Genomic DNA, 19,084 nt, shown 5'->3' with positions numbered 1-19,084 from the left:
TCTGTCGTTTCGGTGGATTCGGCTACTGATTCGTTGAAGATGTCGTCAGTTGAGGAAAGGCTGAATCAAACGAGGCAAAACCTGCATTCCAACATGGATGAACGTGGCACTGAAACGCTCAAGGAGACACATGCTCAGCAAACAAAATCGGTATACGCCAAATTGTGTGAAGGTTGAACGACGACAGGACAGTTATCAGAAACAGCATAACAAAAAGCGAAAGAAATCGGTTTCCTTTATTCTTGGCAAAGCAGAATATGGTGATCAGAAGAGAAAGAAGCCAACCCCTAATCTCAAATGATGATGTGTTGTAGAAGCTTGAGTTGAGCTGTTTGTTGTGTGCGTGTAAGCATCCAAGGTTGTGAACCATAGTTTATTATATCTGCTTAGGAATGTGTCTGTATGAATGATTGGGGATTCTTCAACCACAAGGATTTCATGGCGACCTCTTTAGCCACTCTGATCTTCACGCAGCTTCAAGGTGATTGTTTAACAATTATGAGATTAACGAACACTTAACAAAATAAACTATGGTTCACAAGTGCTTTCATAATTGCGTTCACCTATTAAGAATACGAAAAAAGAACAAGGAGCAGGTACACCACAGCAGTCAATCTTTCAGATTTGAGCATTCATTTTGGTTTAATCAAATGGGAAGTGTAGAGCAGTACGTACGCACAAATCTATGGTTCTCAAACCCAGAGACATGCAAAATGCAAGTCCATCATCCCAAACAATCAAATTTTCCAATAGAATTGGGAGAAAGGATGGGGCAAGACAAGGGCATAGGAGCTAATCAACTATAGAAAACAGCAAAGGAATCAAAGCGTTCATATGCAGCTCAGGGAGGGAGTAAATGATAAAATCTTACCTGCAATGCAACTGAAAACTACATTAAAAGTATACACGTGGAAAGTTTTTGGATTTTGGGGTGTCCCTAAAGTGGGGGAGGATAAGTAACATATAAATTTCCATGCTGACAAAACAGAAGTGAAAGAGTGTGTGTGTGTGTGTGTGTGTCTAACAGAGGTCGAGCCAGTGATTTGGTGACCAAATGGGATACTCCACACATCTATGAGATGGCATTCAAGTAATAAGTGAGGCATGCAAGCAAGAGCAAGTAAGGAATAAAGCTCAATGGAAGCCCCAAAAGGGGAATTGGGCATTTTTTTTAACAAATTCTTTTTTTTTTCCCCTCTTCCTTTTGACCTCAAAAAGGGGGGGCTCCTCCTCTCTAGCCAGTGTTATTCTAACTTTGAAGTATGATGAATTATATGGATGACGACCCCTAGAAGTTACCTAATGCACAAAGAAATGCATGTCACGTGTATTCCGTGCTACTCTAAGTAAACATCAATCTCCCCTGCAAGAAGAGGAGAGGAGGAGGGGACATTGGATTCCAGTATTCTTCCGAACTCTCCATATCCCAAAGAGACTATTTGTCTCAGAAGAACAGGAGTCGTGTTTTTTTTTATAATAAGTCCCTTTTTATAGTGTTAGTTTCCAGTTTTCATATCAAAAGACCACAGTGACTGTACATCTGGTGAGGGAAACAGACCCCCAACAGGCGGCTTCACAACCGATGGCCTTCCAGCACACATCCCTACGCCTTGTGCATCCCATTCTCTGCCAAAAAAAAAAAAAAAAAAAAAAAAAAAAAAAAAAAANAAGAAAAAAGCGCAGTTTCGCTTTCGCTACTGTGAAGAATCATTAATGACAATCATCATCAAGCTAAGCCATCCATTTAACAGATATCACAGCATAAGGTCATCAAAATGGCTCACGAGTTAACTCTTTGCATGAATTTTTTTTTTTCTTTTTTTTTTTTTTTTTTCCTTTTTAAGAAACCAAACTTTGGTTGAGAAATAAATGAAAGAAAACACGCACACAAAAAAAAGGAACTCACAAAAGGGAGCCAACCAACACAAAAAGAATTCAGCCAAGTCACGACTGAGAGCGTAATTACAAAAAGACTTCGAATTGTATTAACTACAAACTAGTAATGCAACTAATCCACAAAAACACTTGCAATGCATTTTCACACCCCAGAAAACGAGCTCATAAGGACTTTTCTTTCGCATCCCTCATGGTTTGGATTTTTGCACTACTACTACAATCAAATCGACAGCACATCAATTTGTTTATAAAATTAGCAAATAGGCGTGAGATATGTTTGTTTACATTTTCTTTTGCAGTAATATTCCCCAGAATAAACTCAAGAATTCCACGATTTACATGGAAAGAAGGCAGTAGGCCTATTCCTTAATCAATGAGCAGTGATTCCAAACAGGAAGAATATGTTGAAATGCAAGCACAACAAACGTAGACGCCACAGCAACTAATTACAGCCAATCACGTTTGGACAAAAGTCCATTTCCAGTTACTATATGAAACGAGTGAGCATATACAACGTAACAACAATTAAGGTTTGAAAAAAAAAAAAAAAAAATCATCGACTATTCAAATTGATTCCACAGTGCAAAATGCAAGGGCATGTTTGCCTAGTCAAGACAAAGAACATACCAAGCTCTCCTAGTTGCATATTATCTTTAGTTTCTAGGCTGTCTACATCAGCAAGAAGATAGACAACACATATTATGGTGAAATTAGACATTGCGGCCTGATCTGATGGCAGAAAAAAGTGTGTATATGTATGTAAGCATACACATATGTATGATCAGTAAAAATATACCGATAAACAAGCAGATTGTAAACTATACAAAGAACACAACCAGTTACAGTTTAATCAGCCGCTTAGTTACTTGACAATCACAAAAGCGTAATTGAAATTTTTTCAAAAGACAGACATCAAAGGGGACTTACTTTGGCCAACAGCTAGTTGCAGGAAGCTCAAATGGATGGCCAGTGGAAGATCTGCTGGGGCTACCATATAACATTCCATTCTGAACAGTTTCATCCTGAGGCTTAACAGAGAAGTTGTTCTCACTTCTAGACAATGGTGGATAGAAAGGCTTCTTTAACCATGGATCGTGATCACAGCTCATAACTGGGTTAAATGTCCCAACACTTTGGCCTTTACCAAGCAAAACATTCTGAGAAGAAAGTGTGCCAGACAAAACTTGATCCTCTTTAATGAATGCTGGTGGAACAGTTTTCTGAGGAGGCTGGAAAAAATCATCCTTATTTGGTCTATTAGATTCAGAAGGAAGAATCCAGCCAGCTGGACCACCTACCAAACCTAAACCATCCTGGCCAAAGGGAGAACTATTCCACATCTGCCATGTTCCCTTATCATTTGCATTTGTATCATCCTTAGGGGGACTTCTCAGATCCAAAGCCTTCGGGGTGCTAGGGAAATTATTAGAACAATTATGCTTTTCCCTTGATAAAGGTGACTCAATTGGAGATGGTTTGTTGATTTCAGAAGAAGCAGTCTTTAGCGTTCGTGGTCTTTCCATTCCGATTTCTGATGCAAAGCCAGCTCCTAAATCCAACCGAAAATTATCGAGCGACTCCGATACGGGACCCAACAAGGATACTACATCAGGTATATAACAAGGATCTTCAAAAAGCTCTGGTTCTTCAGGCATGCATTCATGGGAACCTTCAGCAACATGAGGAAATTGAGGTTCAATTACAGGCGAAAACCCTAAACTACTACTTGTAGGACCTGGACCCTTAGGATAAGTGGGTATGGTAAATGGTGATGGCAGGCCAAAATTAATAGGATTATCATATGATTGTGTTGATGATAACTGCCCAGGTAACTGTTGTCCAGAAACTTGCCCAGATAGATGTGGGCCTATAAATTGCCCAGAAGGTTGTGAATTGCTAATATCCGGCGAGGGCTTCACAACTGGCCTACTTATAACATTGGCAATTGTGGATGAAGGAACAGATGGCGAACGGGTAAATAACTGTTGCCAAGATTTTTTAGGTGCCACAGCAGGTTGTGACTCGGTGAACACCTGCAGTGAACACGAGAACTTCAGGTCATCACTCTTCATTTCATTATTTATATATACTTAAGGAAACTGAGGAACCTTATATTCACATAAAGCCAAAAGAACAACCTATGGGCAAGGAGTAGAGAAAACCCCTACCCAAAGCAACACTAGAGGAAATTCTTCCAATTGTTAATGATCATAGGAAGTCTAGAATTACAAAAGAATTTTGTCTGAATTGTGCACCACCAAGAGGCATCATGTTGCAAACTAATACAAAAAGAATCAAAAGACAAAGACTTATTTTCAAAAGTCCTTTGGGTTTCTTTCTCTCCAAAGGTCCGATGTAGTAATATTAGATAAATAAAAAATGTAGCATGTAGTATTACTAAAAAATGTAGCATGTACATGTTGAAACTACTATCTTTCAATATTCCCAACTGGGTCGTGTAGATAAACCTTAGCACGAAAAAATGGAAAGTCATCTGTTCAATATTGAAGCATAAGTCCATATATGATGATTCATAAATTGCAGAATTTAAACCTAAAATATGAGTAAAGTTTGTATTAAACATCCTCAAAAGACTGTATGCATTAGAAAAAGGGAAAAAGCATATAGAGAGAACCACAGCCTAGGAGGACAACAACGCTATCCTGTCCCGTAAGCAAAGCCAAGGACATCAGAAATTTTCCTCTAATTGATCAGAACTATAAATAAATAAATAAATAAAAATAAATAAATAAAAAACAAGTACTATTGTGCTCATTGGAAAAAGGCAACAAAGAGGAAAAAGGCCTAAAAAATTCTTTTATGCGACAGTAAAAATGTTTGTTATCTGTATAAGCATTGGGTGGGGGAAAAGACACAGCATTGGAACTTACTGGATGGTTGATGTTCTTATCATCTCCATTCAAAGCAGATTTCCCAATTACACGCTCAGATGACATATCTCTATTAGAAATAGACGTATTTACATGATCCACAGAACCGTTAGACTTGTCTTTAACAACAGAAGCTGGGCCATTATAGACCTTTCCAAACAAACTACCACTACCAAATGCTTTAGAAGATGACAAAAAGGTACCCCGCATACGATCAAGATACCTAGAACCAGCATATCCTCGGCCAAAATTATTTCCAGGGATATTCTTTACACTATGACATACTATGCTATGGCCTTTAGCACTCTCTGGCCCAAGCTTTTGACTCTCACGACGATCAGTCTCACTCTTTTTGTCCAAATCTTGCTTCCGTTCACTTTCTTTAACAGTTTTCTTCTCCAACTCTTCTGCATCTGAATTACTCTTACTTGAACTTTTGTCCTTTTCTTTTCTCCTCTCCTGGCGTTTCTTTTCAGCCTCCTTTTTCCCGTCCTTCTCCCTGAAAAGTTGTGATGTTCTATCACGGTCCTTCACAACACCCTTTTTCTCATCCCTCAATTTCCTCCGTTCCTCCACCAACCTGGCAACCTCCTCCCTCTGTTTCCTCTCTTCCTCCTCCAATAATTCTCTCTCTAATCTAGCCTGTCTTTTCTCTTCAGCTTTTCTGCGGGCTTTTTCAACCCTACTCTCGGGGAAGTTACCCCCATTCACGCCCATCTTAGCCAGTATCCCCCTATGCTCAGAATCAGATAAATTGTCTTCTCTTGATGAACTTATCCTGAACATTTTTCTCCAAAGCCATCTAATGCTCAAGAAAAAAGATGTAAAAAGCTTACAGCAGAAAATCACGATACCCGAGTATGACTTTTCTGCCAAACAATGTTCATCTCCTCCACAAAGACTGCTCCCATTTTGTCTCCAATAACTAGATTTTCCTGCAACGGACTTTCCAGCCCAACTGCCGCTCTCCAACCAATCTTGGCCAGACATCCACCCATTATCTGGCCATACCTTCTGATTCAATAATTTCCCACTTTTTCCAACGAGTTCCTTAATAATCCCAGAATTTGGAAATCCCGGTGGTATAGGCAAGTCTAAAACTGGCCTTTTAGAAATATGACCACAGCAGGAGCACATGAACCGACCACCAGCAGGATTTTGATCCTTGTATGGAGTTAAGCAGTTCCGACATCGTTTAGTTGCCGTTTTCCTGAGCTTCTGCAACTCAATGGCTTCAAATCTCTTTCTCTCTCTAAGCCGCGCATTCCTACGCACCCGCCAAGCTGACAGCTGAGGCATTAAAATCTCATACCAAAAGAGGGTAACCAAAAGCACAAAAACGCAAGCAAGCCTGGGTGATGTAATCTCAAATCTAAATGCAGGTGGCAGAAGCTGAGAGAGCGCCCAGAGTCCAATCAGCGGAATAACTAACCAAGGAAGCATTGTAGCAACCCGTCGAGACCACTTCTGAATCACGCAGAGTATACACATTATCCCCAAAACCCACGCCGCCTAAGCTCCACGTGAAGAATCCAACAACGTAACTAACCCCAAAACCACGGAAAATCCTCGATCTTGGCCTCCGGCAACCTCCCACCCAAAACCCTAACCCTAATCCCCCTCCCAATTGAAATGGCAATGAAGAAATTTGAAGAACGTTGAAGAACCCTAGGAGCTAAAAAAAATCTTGAAACCTTGCATACAGAATACTAATCCTCCGTAAATGCCTCGAGAATCGGACATCAGCAGAAGCAGTGAAATTGATAAGTTAGAGTAATCAGATATCCGAGGGGATGGAGACGGTGGAAGCTGAGGGATTGCAAAGAGTAGCAGATGCGGGAGCCATGGCAGCAATAGATTATATAAGAATGAAAACCCGATAAAATAGAGATTCAAAACCAGAAACCGCTCGGTCGAGAAGATGAAATGGTCCGATCAGTCCGGAAAGCGTCGGTGCCGTGGTCGAGGTCGTCCGTCCCAGCGAAGAAACTGTGATAAGAAAGAGATAGATAAGAGAGCAGGAGAGAGAAGAGAATAAAAATGAAGGAATTTTAACCAAATTGCAGAAGCAATAATCCCCCGTTCCACCTTGTGTTGTTGGACCCGGTCCACTCCATTGGACCGCTTGTCTTTCTCTCTCTCTCTCTCTCTCTCTCTCGCCCTCTTATTAAACCTTCGCCTTAGATTTGGTAAACGAATATTAGTTTTGTACTCACCCTTCTCATAAATTACCGAATACCTTTCCCAATCGTTCCAGATGCAAACTTCCTTAACATGCAAGTAAATATCTGCATTAATTAAAAATGAGTGAAAGCGGGAAATTGAATAATTGTTACTCTATGAACTTATTTAAATATTATGGTGTTTTAAAGTTGATGTTACAATTTTGGAAATAACAGCCTTTCCTACCTACACCCTACAATGCCTTTCTTAGTCTTATTGGGCCTTTTCTGTTTATGGGTCCGCTTTCAGTTTGAAGCTCGCCCCATATACCAACGCTGTTTCTTTCCTTTCTTTTTCTTCTTTTCTAATACGCATCGACACGCGGCTTGCAAGGGTAGTACCGTAAATGGGCTTCCTCATATTGATCCACGAACGACTGGACAGCGATGTGGGTACTGACCTCGGCCCATTTCTAAGACTACCCCTTCGTCTAAATAACTTTCAATTATGTAATATATATGGCTTTTTGATTCACGATCCAGATTTGAATCCCACGTCTGATTTAATTACAACTATCCTAATTTCGGTGTTTCCAGAAAATAGTCATCATCTACTTTTATTCTAAAATTTTAATTCATTCAATTACAGTACATCCTGGTGCAGATCTTAGTTTATAATATGCTTTCATTCAAAAATATGTTTTCATGTACTTTATTGTAAGATGTATTTGTAATCAGAATTGCTTGGAAGTTTTTCGGGCGAAATTCACACGCCTCAACCACTCCCTTATAATACGTGATACCATCCAAACTTGCATTTGACTTACCAACCAATGCTCCAATACCTGCCCTTCAACCATAATCCACTCCTACTAATGCTAAAAATTTATGGATTAAGACCATCCATTTTTCTTTGTATCTGATTAAATTGTTATTATTATTGTTGTTTGGATTCAGATTTTGAGACTCTTTCCATTAATAGCGTTAAATTATTAGATATCTAATCTCAATTAATTGTAACCGATGATTTGATTAGTTTAATTTATATTATTACCTTTACAATTAGAGGATAACACTTTGGTTCAATTGTCAAAGTTAGGGACCCATATGAATCTAATGACAAAAGAAGGCTGGATTTTGCAGAATTGAAGTCAATGTGTTGTGCATGTGCAAGTGCATAATTGAAGGTTGCATTATTAACTGAACCCCTCTGTGAGGCTCAATTCTAAGGCTGCTTTTCAGCTCATTTCTAAGGCTGCTTTTCAGCTCATTTCTAAGGCTGCTTTTCAGCTCATTTCTAAGGCTGCTTTTCAAACTCCAACAACTAATCATGACAGTGATTGTGATATAGCAAAAATTATTTGCCAAATAACAGCTTCATTTTTCCTTCATTATTATCAAGTTTTAAATTTCTATTATGATAGGAGTGGGTTAAATTTCATTTTGGACTACTCTAAATAATTTAATTCCACTGTAATATTTTAAAGTGTTGGCTTATATTTTAAAAATAAAATAGGTATTAAAGGGGTTTAAATTATTGTTAGTACCCATGGAAGGTGGGTGAAAAATGTTTATATATTTATTTATTTTTGTGTAGCCGTTGAAGTGGGTCGAGGGTGTATAAAAAAAAAAAAAAAAAAAAAAAAAAAAAAAAAAAAAAAAAAAAAAAAAAAAAAAAAAAAANGGTTTGTGAATTCTGAGAAGGCGTGTTTGGTTATTAAGAAGGGAAAATGGTTAACGTAAAAGTGATGCCTTCTCCCCCCCGGGCTTCGCTTTTGACAATCACCAAATCTTTGTAACAGAGACGTGCGCGCATGAGAATCGGATTTATTGTTATTATAAAACCAAAATACACAAGACCCCACAACCTCAGATTTCCTTCAAGATTTTTGCCTCCCCCCTCCCCTGGATTCATTCAACGTTTTTTATTTGTTTTTCGCTACCACACCCAAATTATTGTCGTTTATGCATTTCGTAGACAAATATATATATATATATATATATATATATATATACACAAAGACCTGATATTCTTACACGCATGTTAAAGTGTGTTCATTTTTTAATGCAACATGTTAACGTTTCAATACACGATAATCGAGGAAGAAAATGCGTAATTCTCAAACTTTTTTAAGAGATTTCATTAATTAACTATTTGAATTTGAATTTCTACGAAAAAAAATTGGAATTAAAAGGTCGGTGGGAATGTGTGATCAATGTTAGATGATAATGTCTTTTTTAGCGTAATTTTAGTAAATATGGGATATAATAAAAATATTTAATTAATTATCCGCCTCAAAATTGGAAATACTAGATGGGTTTTTGATTGTTTGTGTATACGGACAAGCAATTTATGGAAATCAACGACAACATTATTGTAAAAAATCAATGACAACATTATTGTAAAAAATCAATGACAACATTATTTTAAAAAATCAAACCATGCGAACATAACACAGACTAAAATGACAAAATGAAATAAATGAGAGAGCTTTTGGTTTTTTGTTTTTTATTCCACAGTTAGATTTGGAGCATAAAAGAGGAAATATAACCTAAACCATTTATAAAAGTTTAAAAACTGGGTTGAAAATAGAAATGAGAATGAAGATATGAAATAAGTGTTGAGTTTCTTTAAATCATTTGTGAGTGTGCGGATAAAAATAGAGAGGTGGGGCGAGGTGAGGTGAGGTGAGGTGAGGTGACGTGACTGTATTGGTTGGGAAGCCCAAACAAATATAATAATGAAAAGAGAAAAGAGCAGATTCATTTCCATTTCTAATCTCTAAAAAGAAAATGGAATTTTTCGCGTTGACAGAGACGGGCAGGTATAGCATAAAGGGCAACAAATTGCTTTCCAATAATTACAACCAACTTTTTCCAAATGAATCTTCCAAACTTTTTTTATTTTTTTTTTATTTTTATTTCTCTTTCAGGACTCATTCCGTTCACAAATCATTCAATTCCAACTTATATTTAAAATCCAGGAGCTTGTATGTTACTATTCAATAATTGAGTTTATTTCAAGCTTAGAATGATTAAGGACACCATATGTATCATTTTATCTAATAACTTCATTACAAGCTCCTGGATTGAATTTGACTATCAAGTATTAGGAACTGAAGAGGAAACGCTAAGATGCTGATTTTATGATGCAACCAAACTAGTGGACTCCAATCTCCGTCATGTCGAACCAGATTTGCTTGAAAACTTTTATGATAATGTCGTGATACTCGTCGGTGTTCAGAGACAGATAGCATGCAAGGAGATCTTCCAATTCATCGGACGCCCTCATTTTGTTCTCCACAATCATCTCCACCATTGATTCTCTGAAATCCCTCTGTGGATCGTTCGTTGACTTTACGATTGCCAGGCTTTCGGTCAAACTTCTCTTCGCCGCCGCCGACCCACTTTTCCGGCGTCCAACGTGACCAAATCTCTTGCTTGAAACTCTCGGAGAGTTCATAATCCGTAACTTTGGTCCCGGAGAGTTCACCGGAAATCGGCGCGAAGGGCTGCTTCTGGGTTCCTTTGCAAATGCTTTATCCTTCTTTGTGACGGTGATCGACGGACACGTAGACCCATCTGCGGCGTCGGTTTCTTCATGCTTGGATGAGGACGAGGATGACCTTGTAATGATTGGTGGAAGATCAATCTGCGCCGGGGATTTCAACTCTTCATCTGAGCCGTTGATTTTTTTGGCTGAAGTTTTGTGTCCCTTTTCGATAATGATGGCGTTGGCATCATCTTCAGCATGAAATGAATATTGACTTAAAAAAGGCGGTTCAATCCGGAGTTCTGGTGGAGATGGTGGAGGAAGCGGCGAGCCAGCTGTGACCGATTCTAGGGCCGTTCTCCCGCAGCTACAGCCGGAGGAGGAAGTAACCACTAACCTGGGTGAAGTCCGAGCGGCGGCAGTGGCGGTGTTAGCGGCAGGAGCTCTTCGCCTCGGCTTTCCTTTGGACGATTTTCTGGGTGGGTCAGCCGGGGAGTTATTAGATTCTCTGGCGGCAGCAAGTTGTCTAGTGAAATGATGGGATTTTCTTGGGTGAGAATGAAGAAGAACCTGGGGTGGGTGAGTGGAGGAAGTTGAAGAAGGCTCCTTTTTTTGGTTTCTTCGCCTAATAATGGCCATGTCTTTCAGCTTGTAAAACCAGGAATTGGGCATCATATCCGATAGCCTAAACCTATAATTTCCCATCCAAATACTATTTCTCTCACCCGGTTACTTGCCTCTGCTTGATGCTGCCTTCCAGGGCCGGGGGTCCAGAAAAATGGCTCAACTTAAAGGCAAATGCAAATGGGGTCCACATGGTTCCTTGGCTTTGATTATGAGAGGTTAATTACCTAATTCAAGGAAAAAAAATCATGATTATTATCTTTCAACTAAAATATTTATTATTCATATTAATGATTTTACGCACAATGTTGATGTATTAATCAAACTCATCAAAATGTATAAATAAATAAATATATATATATATATATCAATGAAAACATTGACGTTTCTTAGGAGATTGGCTTACTTTTTCTTTCTATTTCTCGCACCACCAGAAACCAAAGGCAGCAGGTTATGCGATTGGATTTTTTGTGTTGGAATTAATTAGACGATGCCACGTCACCATTCACATGCATGTTTCTAAAACGCTGTTTTGTTTTGGAAGCTTGTGCACAGTTCTCTAAAATCTATTTCCAAGCAAGTTTTCCCTTTTTCTTTTCTGGTTATAAATGGAAAGTTTTAAATGACGTAATTAGATTATACCCAGATTTAAGACAATGGTGATAGTTTAGGAATTTTGAGTAAGATTTTGTGTGTACAAAGTCAAAGGATCAAAGGTTAAAACAGAAAATTAAAATGATATTTGTAGATAGATTGGTAGGTAGGTAGAATAGAAGATAGAAGGCAGTTGCTTGTTTCGGAATGGCATTGAAGAGAGGTTGGATGTAGGCTGAAAATGGGCAAACCCCCACGAAAAAAGAAAATAAATCCAAAACCACAAACGTTTCCCTGGTGGTGAAAGAGGGCCAACCTTTGCTGCCAAAAATACATAATTACAAAAAAATTAATGTCAGAATTTGAACACCAATCCCATTCGGGGTAGGGGAAACCATGCAAACCAAAAGGAGCACAACAGCATGTCTCCAAATATTGGACTCTACTTTTAAGAAGGACGACATATTAGCTTTTAACAATTTCCCCCCCTCTTCTTCTTTCTAAAACCGTGTTTGATTTTAATTAATATATTTTTAACAAAAAACATTACAATCATTTACACCCAATTTGAAACTGTATCACCTCGTGAACTCTTTGTTAATTAAAACTCAATTGTACCAAGCTTGGAATGGACCGAATAAAAACCCATCTGGACCAGAAAGTAGCCGGCCCAATCACTAACTCTCGGCCTGCCCTCGCCGACCAAGTCGCAAGGATTCCCGCCAGTCCAAATGGGACAAGTGGGAAACCGATTTTATGGAGCGCCAGTTCTTCGAATGATTGGGCAAATCACCGTTGTCGATGGGAGAACCTCTAATTCTCTCGCTTACAGTTTCGCTATCGTCGCTGATTCCGATCGTTCCGATGAGCAAGATAGAACTGTATCAACTCGGTTCATTTTCCTATTTTCGTTTGTCGCACACAAGTTTTCACGGATGCTTGTTTGTATCTTCTTGTTTCCGACTACTTGTTCGTCTCTTTCTCAGATATATATTTTGTTTTTTTTCAGTCGACAACAGTTTGGGACATCATGATTGGTCGACATTCTCCAATTTTTGGCGTCAATCGCGAGGTATTCATCGATTGAGTTGTATGTGCTGTCCATCTTTTCGACATTGCTTCTTCATTTTCTGCTATGCTTAAATTTCTTTGACTTTACGTCGACTTCTAGGGGTGCTGAATTATTTTGAACTAAAACTGACGGTTTAAGAGTACACAACTGAACAATAAGTGTCTATATATATCATAATCTAATAACCTTGTGCTTAAGTTCTTCCTATGATGACGAAAATGGATAGCGAAGATCGGTTCTTCCAGAGTGAGAATTATAATATACTCGGTCCAATCGTTTTACTAGCTAGCAACCTGCTGAGGATACTCTTACTCCACTGTAGTTTCGATTATTTATTTCCATTCTTATAGTGTTATCTCTTCAGAAATTTATTGCATCGCTTTTTTCTTCTTGAAACATATATTTTAACAAAGGAAAAGTATAAAACTATTTGTAGTATGGTACAACCAATACCCGAAGTTGAAATATCTCTTCTCTTCATTTGCCTGTCTTTGAAATTTTAGACGGTTGCAATATTTTCTAATGCCTGCTATCTATCTCTGAGTTCGTACTGTTTCCCTTACTAAGTTCTTAACACTGTTGCATCGCACCTCTATTTGGAAATGGAGGTGGTTGACCCTCACGATGAGAGTGTAGGCGACGTTTACGGATTATAACCTTCAGGTTTTTTAATGCGCATTATCTCCTTATTTTACCTTTAGTTTTGGGAAAAAAATGAACTATAATCCTATCAATTAAACTCATAAACGATTCACTAGATTAACATAATAGACTACTAGAATTGATGTATGAAAACTTTTCAAAGGAAATCTTAATTAAGAGTCTAATTTGATTCCTTTATGAATATTTAGGGATTTAATCGATAAAATAATAAATGTGATGTTATCAAACTGAACTTATTGGAGGGTTCAGGGTAAATTGAACACAATGGAGGTATTATTAGTTCACTGGATTGCTTTTGTATTCGTCACAATATCTTATCCTGTTTTTTGGATTATTACATTTCTTGAGTCATCTGGTAGCATACATCTTATTTGAGTGTGGATCCTTTCAAGTTGGAAAAGAGAAGTTCCGTGCTGCATGGCTTCTTGTGATAAATCGCAAGAGTGCAGAAGTTCCTATGATCGATGTCTACATGGTGTGGTAGCTATTGTAGATGGATCAGATAGCTGTTTATTTTCACAGTTCATCGATGGACGATTGAGTCTCACTGTTGAGCTGAGTTGTTAACTACTTACATCTAACAACCATCGTTAATTTGTTTGTGCTGCAGGGATACTCTTGGAGTGATCTTCATGGTGTGACTGCCAAAGTAGTGGACATGTCTCAACTCTGTATGTCTCAACTCTGTTAATGCTCTCCACACTCCTTCCTTAACTCATACATAGAATTATAGTTCTTTTTGCCTGAAAATATTTTTTTTCTAGGTCAGATGAAACCAAACTCTGTAAAAATCAATAAGATATGGGGAACGGGCACCTAGATGCAGCCATAGAGCCTTTTTGTGGCTAGCTCTTAAGCTAAACATTATCCACTTCAATCACATATCTAAAACTATTTTGGAATTTTTTAGCTAAATGAAAATACCGTTGACTACTCCGTCCGTGATTTGGAGACCTAGCTTTTACAGAATGCTGATCAGCATTGTAGTGCGACACTATCCTCATATCCTTGGATATCCTTACGGTAGTCCATATTTATGCATAGATATATGATTCCTTTGCTGAAATCATTTGAACACTGAAACAGAATCTGGGTCAATCGCCGACACTGTTGCTTTCAGCACATTTGTCGTTGAGCTACCCACGCCAGTGACTCACTATTTTTTAAGAGAATTTTAATCTGTGATAATAAAAAAGCCCAAAGGCCTCGCACTTTCGGATTGTCGAGGAGTATATATTCACCATTTCCAAACTTTCTATAGTTAATGCTTCATCCTCTGTGTTCTTTCCGTGTCTCTGTTCTCCCATTCCCACCGGAGGTTCCTCTTGTTGCCCCTTTTCTTCTCAAGCATGTTCTAACTTTTTGAAAGTAATTGTTCCTTTTCTAATATCTGGAATGTAAAACTTCTTTACCCTACTCAATCCCCTCTTTTTTGATGCCTAAATATGTAGCATTAATCAGGAGGAATCACCTCAAAATTTGCAACTGCTTCCTTTAATTACCTCCACGAACGCCTCACACCTCTCACACTCTACTGCCAGTAACCTTAAATAGTAGTCTTCAACAATTGTGACTACGAACTTGGGTATTAAAATAAAAATTTCCATTTCAGAAGGGTTTAAACCACGTTAAATTCTTTTCTGTGGACACAAGCCTTCAAGCAATCAAGTACTCAATATTGTTATTGCATATTGAATGAAGCCTGCAATATTTTTCATCTATGGCATCGAAATTTCTTCTTACCATTAGATCAAAGATAGTCCATGATGTTCGATTCATTGAAAATTGTAATCACTTCCACAAACAACCCATTATTGTTTAAGATACTCTACACCCATGAAGATCCATCAAGTCTCCCCCCACCCCGTGTGTTTAGAACCATTGAGTAACGTATAACAATGTTTGTTGTACACGATAATAAATAGGGTCATTTGGATTAGACTAATCCAAATTTGCTACTTGAATGAATATATATATATATATATATATATATATATATATATATATATATNTATATATTTTGGATAAGAAACAATTTCATTGATTGAATGCAATACCTACAAATAAATAGACAAAGAAATTTTCGCTTAACATCCCCCATTCCAATCTAGTCTGTGAACACATCTAGTACTTGCCCAACCGTCCTTGGTAATTTTAGAAGGCAGCACCCCTATCAACACATTCCCTCAATCCTCTTTTGCCTTCTCTCTCCTGGCAAGGTCATTTCTCCCGCATCACATACCTTCCAATTTCCTAAACAAGCTCTTTTCTCCACCATGTTTTCCACTCCAATGGCCTTCTCTTCAATAGCATTGGGTTTGGTTCTTTCGGTTCGTAGTCATTCCCCATAACTGTATTGCTGTGTACTAGAATTGATAGATCTACTATTATTTAATTTGTCAACAATAAATAGGTACCTAGCTTGAGAATGATTTGAGGGCTCTCCCTTTATCCCAGACACCACGACATTAACCCAAAGGGTACTTTTTTACCTATGATTTACCCTTACTGAATACTACTCTTAGCTCAGCTTTCTCGCCCTTCAATTAGTTACACCACTAAGTCACAAACGAGAGCCTCATACGATTTACCTGCACGACGACTATCCACTGGGCAGTTCCCAACTCTCTTCCTCTGATATACATGATGAATATATGGGGTCCTACAGAGTTCTCCGGTATATAAATGTGGAAATCCAATATGTTAGACAAGAAATCATTTCCAGTAAATTTCTAACAGCTGTTTTCTGTCATTATTCATATCCACCTTGCTCTATTCTCATATAATGGGTGGATATATCCTCTAGCTTTATGCTTGAAGTTGTTTCCAATGCATTTCAAACAGTTGTTGTCATTGCTTCTATCTATTGATTGACGCCATGATGATTCTTGCAGTACAATTTAAAGTTCAGATAACACATTCAGTATCGAATGTTAGTCTTAACCTGATAGGAGGACTGATATTATGAGTGGCTTTCTGTGCATTTTTGAGAACCTGTTGAGAGTTTGTTATCTGTGTTACTCCTTGGAGTGAAGTTTTTTCTTGGCCTTCTGATTTACTTTATTCTCAATAGGTATTCACATATTAGCAAACAATTTTGGGATCACAATCATTGGCCAAAGCGTATCATTGCCCGTTATGCATGGTAAGTCGGTGATTTTTATCATACGGATCGGAAGCTTATTTTACAATTTTTATTTGCATGACACGGATTCTTCCATTTACCATTGGTAGTTAAGCCAATACTTTGCATATTCCAAAATCCAAACGTGGTAAATCAGATCCTTAGTATATCATTATTTAAAGCATAATATCAATGATAATGACATAGTTTCTGCAAGATTGAACATAATTCAAATATTAATCTACATTTATTTAATTCTTTTGAAATCAGAGTTTTAAATCTAACTGCTTTGCTAAATGTACTAGGAAGAAGAAGAAGAAGAAGAAGAAGAAAACACTGACATCCTACGATTTGATGTGTCTGGTACATTGATTGTGAAAGTATAACTAAACAGTCAGAGAAAAGGTGGAATGTACAGAAGAAACATGTAAGTGAATAATTGGTAGGGTTACGTGTTCAAATGTGGCAAATCATATTGTCCCTGGACGCTTTCTCAATAACAACATAGATTCATAATACAAAATGCACGTGATTGAGACTAAGCTTTTCCGCAACTTTCTGATAAACCTATGTTCTTGGCGTGTTCTAGGGAGGAGCAATCAGAGATTGATGTGACTTCCGGATAATATGTTTTGTTCGGACCAGGTAAAAGCATTTATTACTTCTACTGCTGTGCTATTTCCCTTGTAGTTAGGGATTCCTTCTGATGACTACATCCTATGCATCTTAATAATTCACATACATCCACCATACAAAAAAAACAATAGCTGTCAAACTGTAACTTTATTTTGTATTATAAAAATAGAATATGATTCTTAAAATGTATTTTTGTAAGCATAATTAATGTTTATATTTATAAAGTAGTAGTAGATGGAAAGACTGAAAAGGAGCAAAAAGGAAAGAACAAAAAAACTCAAATTTTGAGGACAAGGTACGAGAGACGGAAAGAAAGGCTCTGGAGGTGTTAGATATACGCGCGCGTGTGTTGAAAGAAAATAAATAAATAAATAGACAAGTCATAGATGCTAGAGAAAGAAAGGTAATCTAGATGGAAACATAACCTAGAGAGAGAATTACGTGAGAGGGAATTGACTGTCGGTAAAGGATAGCGGGATTTTGAAACCAAATGCCTTAAAGACTTTGTTCGACAACACTTCTTCTTTTTGTTTCTATTTTTCGGAAACAAAACCAAAAATATTTCATTACTAACTTTAGTTTTTTTTTTTTTTTTTTTTTTTTTTTTTTTTTTTTTTTTTTTTTTTTTTTTTTTTTTTTTTNTATAGAATAATATGTTTGGTAATGTTTTCTTCATCTGTGTTTTTTTTTATTCAACCAATATTTTAGGTTTATTTGATAACTATTTAGTTTTTAATTTTTTAAAATTAAGCTGATAAACATTACTTTCACCTCAGGTTCTTTCTTTTGTTAACCATTTTTTATCAATGTTTTAAAAACTACAAAATTATCTTTTAAAAATTTGTTTTTGTTTTTGAAAGTTAATTCAAAATTCAAATGTTTGTAAAAATCATAATATGGGAAATGGAAAAAATGTGTTAATTTAAAAAATAAAGACAAAATTGTTATTGGAGGCTTGGGTTTTCATTTTCTAGATACAAAGTTGTTTTATGTTTCGTTTTTTAAAAGTAAAGATTTGAATTCTTAATCAAATTTCTAAAAAGAAAACTTAATTTAGTTTTGAAAATATTTGTAAAAAATAGGATATCTTATTGGGAAGTTAAAACTTCAAGAGAGGAAAGAAAGCAAATTTAGAGAGAGAAGTTGAGTTGGTGAATGTCATTAGATAAGGGGGAAAAATGAAGGAAGGAATATGTTGTAGAGATAAAAGAAGAGTTTAAAGAGAAGTTAGAAGCGGAGAAAAGTTTTAGAGGGAGGGAATATTTATATTTGGATGAAATATTGGAGAGGTAAAAAAACACGCTGGGTTTACATTGCAATCATGGAAGGGGAAGTTTAGGGTTTAGGGTTTAGGAATAAATTTGGTGTTGGGGGTTTTATTGATTTGCCAAAAGGTTTTGAGGGCTTGTAAGAGAAACAGTATCTGAAACCAGAGCATTGCTGGCGTAGGAGTAGTGGCAATAGTTGAATAGATTGTAGTGGGAGGAGGGAATTCACGGAAACTTATTTACATAAAATATTAAGCTCGGCGTTGGCGTTGGCGCTGGCGTTGGCGCTATCTCACTCACCCCATAGCTTTCAGCTATAATAACAGTATCAGATTGGGGGTTGGAGGGGGGTAAAAAGTGCCTATGCAACTTGCACATTTCTTTTGGAGACAAAATTTAGCTCCGTCTGTAAGGTGTATGTTACTTGGAGGACAACGGTCTACCCTAAAATAAAAGTCTACTATTACAGACCCCCCATGTTTTTTATTTTCTAGGTCGGGGAAGAATCTTTTTTTTTCTTTTTTTTTTTTCTTTTCTTTCTTTCTTAAATGCGACTAAGACTAGTTTGGTAATTCTACTCTGGGTAATTTCTTTACACCCTTGTACTTTCTGTCCCTACTCTATTCCTGGCATCTCTTTTAATCTCTGAATCTCATACTTA

General features: G+C 37.2%; 3 protein-coding genes across 5 annotated transcripts; 1 reads left to right on the top strand and 2 right to left on the bottom strand.

The window, feature by feature from the left end:
* Positions 1 to 616: 616 nt before the first annotated feature.
* LOC111790414 lies at positions 617 to 6,964 on the bottom strand. 2 transcript variants are annotated; one of them, XM_023671300.1, is made up of 4 exons: positions 6,876 to 6,964; positions 4,788 to 6,776; positions 2,824 to 3,929; positions 617 to 1,626 (listed from the first exon to the last, which is right to left on the bottom strand). In XM_023671300.1, exons 2-4 carry the CDS (start codon positions 6,276 to 6,278, stop codon positions 1,497 to 1,499), a joined length of 2,727 nt encoding a protein of 908 aa, XP_023527068.1. In that variant the 5' UTR covers positions 6,279 to 6,776; positions 6,876 to 6,964; the 3' UTR covers positions 617 to 1,496. The 2 variants fall into 2 exon arrangements, with proteins under 2 accessions (XP_023527068.1, XP_023527067.1); XM_023671299.1 differs by lacking the exon at positions 6,876 to 6,964 and having other exon boundaries at positions 4,788 to 6,847.
* A 2,960-nt stretch (positions 6,965 to 9,924) lies between these two features.
* LOC111791395 (transcription repressor OFP1-like) lies at positions 9,925 to 11,188 on the bottom strand. The gene has a single exon (XM_023672716.1). It carries the CDS (start codon positions 11,145 to 11,147, stop codon positions 10,110 to 10,112), a length of 1,038 nt encoding a protein of 345 aa, XP_023528484.1. The 5' UTR covers positions 11,148 to 11,188; the 3' UTR covers positions 9,925 to 10,109.
* A 1,178-nt stretch (positions 11,189 to 12,366) lies between these two features.
* Positions 12,367 to 17,300, top strand: LOC111791501. Of its 2 annotated transcripts, XM_023672874.1 has the most exons (6): positions 12,367 to 12,541; positions 12,670 to 12,732; positions 14,006 to 14,066; positions 16,469 to 16,540; positions 16,825 to 16,946; positions 17,109 to 17,300. In XM_023672874.1, exons 1-5 carry the CDS (start codon positions 12,392 to 12,394, stop codon positions 16,857 to 16,859), a joined length of 381 nt encoding a protein of 126 aa, XP_023528642.1. In that variant the 5' UTR covers positions 12,367 to 12,391; the 3' UTR covers positions 16,860 to 16,946; positions 17,109 to 17,300. The 2 variants fall into 2 exon arrangements, with proteins under 2 accessions (XP_023528642.1, XP_023528643.1); XM_023672875.1 differs by lacking the exons at positions 16,469 to 16,540; positions 16,825 to 16,946; positions 17,109 to 17,300 and adding an exon at positions 14,160 to 14,328.
* The last annotated feature ends 1,784 nt before the right edge of the window (positions 17,301 to 19,084 follow it).

Source organism: Cucurbita pepo, chromosome LG03 (genome assembly GCF_002806865.2).
Source record: "Cucurbita pepo subsp. pepo cultivar mu-cu-16 chromosome LG03, ASM280686v2, whole genome shotgun sequence".
Lineage (NCBI taxonomy): Eukaryota > Viridiplantae > Streptophyta > Magnoliopsida > Cucurbitales > Cucurbitaceae > Cucurbita > Cucurbita pepo.
Note: the sequence above shows the minus strand (reverse complement) of the source record. Positions and strands in the feature narration are given on the sequence as shown.

Bases quoted from the DNA above. Each gene is read 5' to 3' on its own strand.
- LOC111791395 (XM_023672716.1), bottom strand. From the start codon at position 11,147: ATGGGAAATTATAGGTTTAGGCTATCGGATATGATGCCCAATTCCTGG.
- LOC111790414 (XM_023671300.1), bottom strand. From the start codon at position 6,278: ATGTGTATACTCTGCGTGATTCAGAAGTGGTCTCGACGGGTTGCTACA. The intron at 3,930-4,787 runs GTAAGTTCCAAT...TGTTCACTGCAG, and splicing joins ATAAGAACATCAACCATCCA to GTGTTCACCGAGTCACAACC. The intron at 1,627-2,823 runs GTAAGTCCCCTT...TTTTTTTGGCAG, and splicing joins GCAACTAGCTGTTGGCCAAA to AGAATGGGATGCACAAGGCG.
- LOC111791501 (XM_023672874.1), top strand. From the start codon at position 12,392: ATGGGACAAGTGGGAAACCGATTTTATGGAGCGCCAGTTCTTCGAATG. The intron at 12,542-12,669 runs GTATCAACTCGG...GTTTTTTTTCAG, and splicing joins CCGATGAGCAAGATAGAACT to TCGACAACAGTTTGGGACAT. The intron at 16,541-16,824 runs GTAAGTCGGTGA...TAAATGTACTAG, and splicing joins ATCATTGCCCGTTATGCATG to GAAGAAGAAGAAGAAGAAGA.